Source organism: Mandrillus leucophaeus, unplaced genomic scaffold (assembly GCF_000951045.1).
Source record: "Mandrillus leucophaeus isolate KB7577 unplaced genomic scaffold, Mleu.le_1.0 Scaffold290, whole genome shotgun sequence".
NCBI classification, from domain to species: Eukaryota; Metazoa; Chordata; class Mammalia; order Primates; family Cercopithecidae; genus Mandrillus; species Mandrillus leucophaeus.
This window is the reverse complement of record NW_012103032.1, coordinates 2319530-2328354: the sequence shown is the minus strand read 5'-3', so window position 1 is coordinate 2328354 and position 8825 is coordinate 2319530. Positions and strand designations below refer to the sequence as shown.

General features: G+C 56.8%; 1 protein-coding gene across 3 annotated transcripts in view; it reads left to right on the top strand.

Moving 5' to 3' along the window:
• PLEKHM1 (pleckstrin homology domain containing, family M (with RUN domain) member 1) overlaps positions 1-7924 on the top strand; it is a 54985-nt gene extending 47061 nt beyond the window's left edge. For all 3 annotated transcript variants that reach the window (XM_011985981.1, XM_011985984.1, XM_011985983.1), the window contains 3 exons: positions 3911-3974; positions 4493-4650; positions 5844-7924. In XM_011985981.1, coding sequence (XP_011841371.1) covers positions 3911-3974; positions 4493-4650; positions 5844-5955 — 334 coding nt within the window. In that variant the 3' untranslated portion in view covers positions 5956-7924. The remainder of the gene's footprint in view (positions 1-3910; positions 3975-4492; positions 4651-5843) is intronic.
• The last annotated feature ends 901 nt before the right edge of the window (positions 7925-8825 follow it).

The following is an 8825-nucleotide window of genomic DNA, read 5'->3' as shown; positions in this document are numbered from 1 at the left end:
TCTGAAGACTGCCTCTTCCATCCTGGCTGCAGTGCTCCCAGAGCCGGGCCTCCTCAGGACCAGGGTGTGCCCCGAGCAGGTCCCCAGGGGCTCTCAAGGGGTGCTGCAGGGGGCTGTCCCCTAGGCAAAGAGGAGAATCTGGCCCCACAGCTGCCAGCTGAGCCTTGGTCTCCTCTGCAGGGCCTGAAAAAACAGAAAGCCCTCCGGGGACCACCACATAGGGTCTATGTGGGACCCTGGACCCTAGAAGGCTTCACCCCTGGAGGCTCTGCCCATCCCAAGCATCCGCGGGTGACTGGGTCTCCACCTCTTGGCAAGCGCTGACTCTCCCTACCTCTGAGAGTCCAGAGAGACTGTCCTCCTGCCCACCTAACCAGGTGCTGAAATCTCTGGGGTCAGGCGGGGCCTCATCACCCTCCTTGGTCAAGGAGCCAGGTACCTGCACAGGCCTGCAGACCTGTGTAGACCAGGTGCCTGTGGGGTGGGTTGTGGGCCCCATTCACCCGTCCCCGCCCTGCTGAGAGAGTTTGTTCATTGGCTTTGCTGACCTGTCTGCGGGCACCAGGGGCAGCCCTGTCGCTCTCTCCCTGGCCCTCCTGCTCCGTCCCTGGGCAGCAGCGCTGTACTCCTGCCATGTGCTCAGCCTGCTGCGGGAAGGGCCGTGCCTGTGGAAGTCCCATGGAAACAGCGTGGGGCAGGGGAAACAGTATGGGAGCCCCTCACCCACTGTGCGTCAGGAAAGTTGCTTCACTTCTCTGGGTCCAGCTTTCCCATCTATAAAATGGGCCAGTGATTCCTCCATTCCTGTGGCCTCCTGAGTAGTGGTGAGGGCTGCGTGAGGGACCCAGAGTCTGGGCCACAGATGGCCCTGGGTCAGCATCATGTGTGCCCTGAGGGCACCTGATCCAGCCTTGGGCAGGGGCCAGAGGAGCTCCCAGAGGAGATGGCATCTGAGCTGAGGGCACGCAGAGTTCTTTTCCTTTTTTCTTCTAAAATGTTTTTCTTCTTTACAAAGGTCAGTGTTGCAAGCGAGGGGCATTTATGAAAGGGAATAAAGCAGACCGTTCAGTCAGCCCTTCTCAGAGCCCACCACCACCTGCTTCTGCACCTCACTCCATCCACACACACGTGTTGCCACAACACCAGTAGCATTGTGTGTCTGTTAAACTGGGGTTTAGAAAAATGAGGAAAGAGTAGAAAGGGCAGTGGAGAACCTGGCTTTCCTGGCTAAGGGACCGGTAGCAAGAGGCTGGCCGGAGCACAGCTCACTGATGCCCTTGAGGGGCTCTGGGCAGCTGGGCTTCGGGTACAGGGGCCAGAACTCAAAGGGCCCTCAAGGCCTTCGGATTTGATCTGCTACTTGTGGGGAACCACTGAAGGGTTTTGAGCACGGGGCTGTCACTTCTGATCAACGGCTTAGAAAAGACCACTCTGAAAAGACCAGGTGCGGTGGCTCACGCCTGTAATCCCAGCACTTTGGGAGGCCAGGGCGGGTGGATCACCTGAGGTCAGGAGTTTGAGACCAGCCTGGCCACCATAGCGAAACCTCGTCTCTACTAAAAATACAAAATTTAGCCGGGCGTGGTGGCAGGTGCCTGTAATCCCAGCTAATAGGGAGGGTGAGGCAGGAGAATCACTTGAACCCAGGAGGCAGAGGTTGCAGTGAGCCAAGATCATGCCACTGCACTCCAGGCTGGGAGACAGAGTGAGACTCCGTCTCAAAAACAAAACAAACACACAAAAAGACCATTCTGGCCCCAGCAGAGTGCAGTTGGTGAAGGGGACAGCCCTGGGTGGCAGCTGGTGTTAGTAATTAACTCCAGGGAGCTGGGCCTGGACCAAGTCAGCCAGAGGGAAGGTTGAGAGGAGGAGAGGGCTGAGGCATGGGCAGGTCTTGGATGTCAGGGAGTCAGGGAGGAGCTGTCCTGCACTAATGGCAGCTGCCTGGCTGGATTCTCTCCAGCAGACCTAGGACCTGACTCCAAGAGCCAGAGAAGCCCCTGAGAGTGTCCTCTCCAGCCTTGGGAGGAAGCCATCACAGAAATGCCCCACACCCTGTCCACCCACCAGACCTCGGTGTCCTTCCCAACGGCCAGGGAGCGGTGGGCCGAGGAGGAGTCGGGGCTCAGGAGACAGGTGGCACCCAGGCCCCCACCCATGTCCCCCCGATCTTCCAGCCCTTGCCTGGCCCTCTCCTTCCCCATCACTTCATCGGTTCCAGGAGCTAAGATTTGACCTCTCCCCTCATTTTCCTGTCTCCTAGAGAGCCCTCCAGATTCCTGTGGTCTCTTTCCTAGCCTCACGCCAGAGGACAAAGAGGGTTCTCCTTATTGTGTGGGTGAAGAAACTGAGGCCCCAAGTAGGCCTGGCTGTGCCCCAGTGCACGAGAATTTCTTTCCTGGAGGCCAGGAGGGGAAGTGGCCTCTCACCCCTGGGCCAGCACCCTCTCCCCTCTGGCCTTGACTGAGCACTGCGGAGAAGCCAGTTGCAAGTCCTTGCTGAGAGGGTGACGGGCCCAGGGCACAGGGGCTCCTAGAGCTTCCACGACTGTGGTCAGAGGACGGATGGCAAAGCTAATTCTCCATCCAGATCAGCCCACACTCCTGCTAGCTCAGGGCCAACCTGTGTCCCCCCAGCCTGCTGTGTCCCATGTTTTCTTGGTGACAAATGGCAGCTTCCCTTCCTAGAGTGCAGGAAGTTTACTGGGGACACCAGCTTGGTAAACTGAGGGGCCAGTTGGCATCTTGGCCTATATGGCTGCTTAGTGGGACTTACTGTCTCCACCCTGGTTTGGGCTCCCCTGGACCACAGCTGAGGCCACCAGCTGGGACAAGGCCAAGCCCCCATTCCAGATGCTCCACAGCTTGCACCCGGGAGGCCCAGACCCAGGGCTGGCACCATCCTGTCCCGAGATGTCTGGGGCATCCTGGGGCAGGTTCCCAAGCATCCTCTGACTTGGAGTAACCTCCCACCACCAGTACCCACCCAAACATACACAGCCAGGCCAGGCAGGTTTTGTACCAGGGAACTTTCTGCAGGTGTTTCCTCTCCATCTCTCAGGACGGGGCCCCCTGGATCCCTCCCGTTGGTGTAGTGGAAACTAGAGCTGCATTGGCGGCTGAGCCTTTGTTCTCTGCTGCCCCGGCCACCTCTGAAATGGGATCTGCTGTACTTAGGACACGTCTCAGTTGCTCTCGTGTAGCACGGAAACCAGACACTTTAATGTCTGTCCCTCAGCCAAACCAGGGGCCAAACAGGAGGGCAGAGGCCATATCCTGTGCATTACTGTCCCCAGCACTGTCCCTGGTATGTAATGGTGGCAATAATGACAACAACCTTCATCTCTAGGCATTCGCCAGGTAGACAGGGGTGCAGGCTCTGGAGCCAGGCCCCTATGTTCAAACTCCAGCTCTCCCGCCTACTAGCTGTGTGACCTCAGGCAAGTGATTTAACCTATTTCCTCTTCTCAGTTGGGATTGTGATAGTACCAGCCTCACAGGATTATTGTGAGAATCAAATGAATGAATGCGTATGAAGCTCTTAGCCCAGTTCCGGGTCCCAGGTGTCAGCACCCATCCTCCTCCTTATGATTAATTACCTGTTTACTGTGAGCTCGGCACCAAGTCAAATGCTTTAAATAAGTTACTTAATCCAGACAACTCCATTTCCCAGAGAGGGAAACCCAAGGTTCAGAGAGGTTAAGTAATGTGCCCAAGATCCAACCAGCTAGTTAGTTACCTTGAGGACTAGGTCCCAAGCCCAGGCAAGCTGAATTGCGCTCCTAGCCCCTGCCCCGCCCAGGTGGCAGGTGTCTGCCTGGTGAGCAGTGCCAGGGGAATGAAAACAAACAACACAGGTTGGCCCGGGTCTTGGAAACCTCTCTAAAGAATCGCTTGTGTTTTGTTTGAAGGCTCAACCACAGGGATTATCTCTTGGAGTCTCCGCATAGGTTCAGTGTTGCTGACCTCCAGCAGGTGAGTGTCATGCTTCCCCCGCCCAGACCTCCAGAGAGGCCTCATTCCTGGAGAAGTCAGCAGGGAAGATGGGAGGGGTGTCTGTAGTTTACTGAAGACAGCAGTCTGCAGCTTTTCTGCAGCTCAGGGTGGGTTGCCCTGCTGCCCCGGCTTCCTGGGCAGGGACGGATACCCCCCGCACCCTGGAATAAGCAAGCACTCCAGCAACCCCAGGATCACAGGAAGAGAGTTTGGAATACTCCTTTCTCCAGGGGGCGGGTGCAGTGGAGTCGGGTCTCATCTGTGAGTCCCATTAGCCCTGAGTGGCCTCAGTGCCCACGGGCTGGACGCTGGCACTGCTCAGCCTGACTCAGGGAGGTTTGCTTTTCTTGCCCACGTGGAAACTGGGGGTAGAAGTTCTCCAGGCAGGGTGCCATGGCGCCTCAGTGCAGCTGCTTGAAAGGCCTGGGGCCTCAGTTTACCAGCCCTCCGCAGATCGCAGACAGGGTGTATGAAGGATTCCTACTTGCCCTCCGCAGATTGCAGACGGGGTGTATGAAGGATTCCTCAAGGCCCTGATCGAATTCGCCTCCCAGCACGTCTACCACTGCGACCTGTGCACCCAGCGCGGCTTCATCTGCCAGATCTGCCGGCACCACGACATCATCTTCCCCTTTGAGTTTGACACCACAGTCAGGTATGTGGGACACCCAGCCAGCTGTCTCCCAGCCCCACCCTTCCCCACACCCACAGCCTGGCCCAAGCACGCAGGGCAGCAGGCCTCATTCTATGGGCAGGAGCGTATTGAACATCGGCTTTGTGCCGTGCCAAGGGATGGTGCAGTTGTTTGGGACGGCCCATGCCCTGGGCAGTCATGGCCAGCTCCGGTCCAGCTCAGGAGACAAGACAAGCTTTCCCAGGACTCCTCTGCCTCTACAGAACCATCTGTCTTCCTAGAGGTGGCTGCCGGCTCTCTGAGTGGAGCCTGCTGGAGCCACAGTGTATGCATGGGTTGAGGAGGATTGTATGAGTTACTGCCCTGTACTGTTGGCATGAGACCAGGCACAAAGTGGGCACCTGGTGGGTGGTACCTGCCACTGCCACTGCCTCTGTTGCTGAAATGATCACTCTTGTTCCAGTTATTGCTCATTATCAGCAACCTCTCAATGGAAAAATTTGTCCAGACTTCCTGCAACCCATGTGGGAGTGGAAAACTGAACTGGGAACATTAGTTCTTTTTCTGTTGGTGTCCACTGGCCGGGATTCAGCCCTGAATGGGCCTGGGGCTGAGTTTTTAAAATTATACCATCTTGGCCGGGCGTGGTGGCTCACGCCTGTAATCCGAGCACTTTGGGAGGCCGAGGCAGGTGAATCCCTTGAGGTCAGGAGTTCGAGACCAGCCTGGCCAACATGATGAAACCTCGTCTCCACTAAAAACACAAAAATAAGCCAGGTGTGGTGGTGGGCCCCTGTAATCCCAGCTACTTGGGAGGCTGAGGCAGGGGAATCACTTGAATCTGGGGGGCAGAGGTTGCAGTGAGCCGATTTCATGCTACTACACTCCAGCCTGGGCAACAGAGCAAGACTCTGAAAAATAAATAAAATAAGTAAATGTTTTTTAAATACAGGCAAGAAATCTTTAATGACTCTTAAGCAGCATTTATAAAAAAATGTAGTAGGACAGAGAATATCAGTGTGCATTGTGTGACATATGGGTAAGCACTGTTTTGAGAATCTCCTGTTCCGGAATGGAGAGGTACAGTGTGCGTGCATGGGTTACACAGTATGTCACAGCCGTATCATGGGTTCTGGTCAAAAGCGCTGGCCAGCGTGGCCACAGGGCAACCTCCAGCCCAGCCAGCACCAGCAGACGTGCTGCTCTCTCCCCAGGTGTGCCGAGTGCAAGACCGTCTTCCACCAGAGCTGCCAGGCTGTGGTGAAGAAGGGCTGCCCCCGCTGTGCCCGCCGGCGCAAATACCAGGAACAGAATGTTTTCGCCTGATGCCCATCTGCTGACCCCGCTCTGAAGGCCGGGGGTGAGTGTGGCTCAGCCATCCCAGCTGGGTTTGCCATCAGCCCAGGATACTCACCGTGTCACAGCTGTGTCCCCTTGTCAGGAAGATCCTCAGATGTGACCAGAGCACCGGCCTTCCAGAGAAAGCCCAGGAAGCCCCTGTGATGTCCCCTGGCCCCCTCACCACCCCTCTGCTGCAGGAGGCGTGGCCACCGCCAGATGCTCCCTGTCTCCGGGCAGACAGGGCCTTTCACTCACCAGGCCCTGGCTCACCAGCGTCCCGGCACCTCTGTTAGGGCTGCCCAAACACTGTGGAAAGGAGGCTTGGGGAGCATTTTCAATTCCACATTCCTGATTAAAAGGTCTAGTTTTTTAAGGTGGGTTTTTCCCATTCATATTTCAACAGAAAGTATTTTTTTATTCTTGATCCTACGCGAGTCACCCAAGAAATCAAGACATTCTCACCCCCAGTGGGTGCACAGGAGCCACTCAGGCCTGGCCTAGAGGCAGCGGGTGGCTGGCGGGCAGGCCACTGCTGGGACAGGGCCTGTGGGCCCACCCAGTGCCTTTCCTTGGCCCTCACTGCCAGTGCCAAACCGCCCCTCAGCAGGGCAGGGCCAGTCCTGGTGACCCCGCTTCCTCTCCGTCTCCTCTTTACTCCTCACCCCAGTGCGTCTCGCCTGCTGAGCACACCCCTTTCTCAGCATCAGAGCCCCTAGCTCTTCTCTAGCCGGGGGCCTTGGCCCCATTAGGAGAAGGAGAAATGACTGGAAACCAGCACTGTCAGCACTTTGAGCCCTCCTCGGTTTAGGGAGGGTCACCGTCTTGCCCACCCCCTATCCCCGTGCCCTCCTCACCCCTCTACAGATAGGGGCGCTGCTGCAGATGCTCCAGGCCCACCTTGGTGGGTGCCTGGGGTCACACTCTGCCTGACTAACCCCTGCCAGGGCACAGATAGGCAGGACCCCAGAGAGGGCAGGCAGCCATGCTCTGCACTGTGGAGAAGTGACCTGGTCCTTTGCCCTAAGCTGTGCGGGGCGTGCCGGGGAGCTGCCCTGTGGATGCAGCTGCCACCTCACAAAGCCATGAATTCCCACAGCATCACTGAACTTGCCCAGCCAGGACACTGGAGACTGAAGAACTTCCCCGGAGCAGGACTGCCTTTGAAGGGGCCTTGAGGCTGGGGTGGGAGCCTGGAATTGTTTTCAAAGCGATGTTCAGACCCTCCAGGCTTTGGGGAAATGTGGGTTTGCTGGTCTCTCTGTCGCCATCCTCCACCTCTCCTGGACCCAGCAGGCCCTCAGTCCTAGCTGTCTTACCTGCGCTCAGCTTGGAGTCTGAGGCCTCAGGTGGAGATCTGCCTGTCACTGTCAGAGATGAGCCCACCTCCACCCTTCCCTGGGGGCGATCAGCTGCTGAGTCACCCACCCAGCCTTGGAGCTGGATCCCTGTGCATCAGAACAGAGGCGGTGGTGGCAGGCAGGTGGAGGCTGCGCACAGCTTCTCCCGGTCATGGCGCACACCTGTGCCCGGACGCCAACGCCTCCTAAGCCAGGAGCTGGGTTTATGCACCGCCATGGCCCACATTAACGCTCCACCACAAGCCCGGCCTAGTCAGAGCCCTCATTGCCCCATCCCTGAGTGGGCAGGAGCCTGGCCTGAGGAGGGCTTGGGCCTGTGAGGATTCTCTCTGAAGGTGCCCTTGGAGGCAGCAGGGTTGAGGCCCTGAGGGGCCCATTCCCCAGAAGCTGCCAGTGCTTTCTGATGCGTTGACTCTTCCTGCCTCCCCTCCCGCAGAAAGGTAGTGCCCACACTATTTTTAAAATGTTATTTTATGCAATGCACTGTTCCTAGTGAGCAGGGCTCTGGCCCTGAGGAGTCTTTGCAATGTATTGAAGGAATTGCTGCCGTGTGAGTTTTGAATGATTTTGCAGTAAAGACCTGATCTTTCTCATCACTGGTCTGGCTTCTGAATTCTAACACTGCCACTGCCGGGGAGGAGACCACCAGCCATCGTTACCATCTGTCAGGGGCCCCCACCCTCCTGTTAGTCCCTGGCACAGGGGAAGGCTTGGGAGGTCCGTGACAAACACTTGTAGGCAGAGGGCTTGCATGGCAGGAGTGGGCAGGGAGAAGAGAGTAAGAAAGCCACCTGGCCAAGCCCAGCAGTCAGGGTCTCTGGGGAGGTGTACTCACCCTTGTATAACAACTCAAGCTGATCCCATGCCGGTGGCTTCTTTTCCTGTGACTTAAATGTCAAAGCACAGACCCTTGACACTGGATCATGTGAAACCTCAGGATACAGGGGACATTTCTCAGAGGAGAAATAAAGGAGAGCTGGGGCTCAGGAAAGATGGGTTATTTAAGCAGAGTCCCCGATTCAGGGCTCATGGTTTTAGGGCTCAAAATGACTTTTACTTGGCTGCTGACCTTCCTCAGAAGTTCCAGGAGAAGCCCAGGGGATCCCTCCAAGGGGAGGCCCACACTGCTGTCCATTTTAACAACAGGAGCAGGAAACAGACTAATTCTCAGGGAAATCAGGTTGCAGTAAAATGGGATGGAAACAGACAACATTCAGGTCTGTGATTTCCTGTCCTTGAAGGTCCTTTTCAGATTACAAGCTGGCACCCTCTGCCCATCTAGGTGCCCTACCTTCCCCCAAGGGCCTCACCTCCCTCCAGGACAGTAGATGGTAGGCCCAGAGAAGAGAAACTGGGGGAGGGAGGCCCAGTGGAGGGCCATGGCATGTGACCTGGTGCTGCCCTGCCAGTGGGCTCAGGCCCTCTCCAGCCTCAGCAAAGCGCCTCTGAGGGTACCTGTATCCCTTTCTCCCCTCCTTTTTTTTTTTTTTTTTTTTT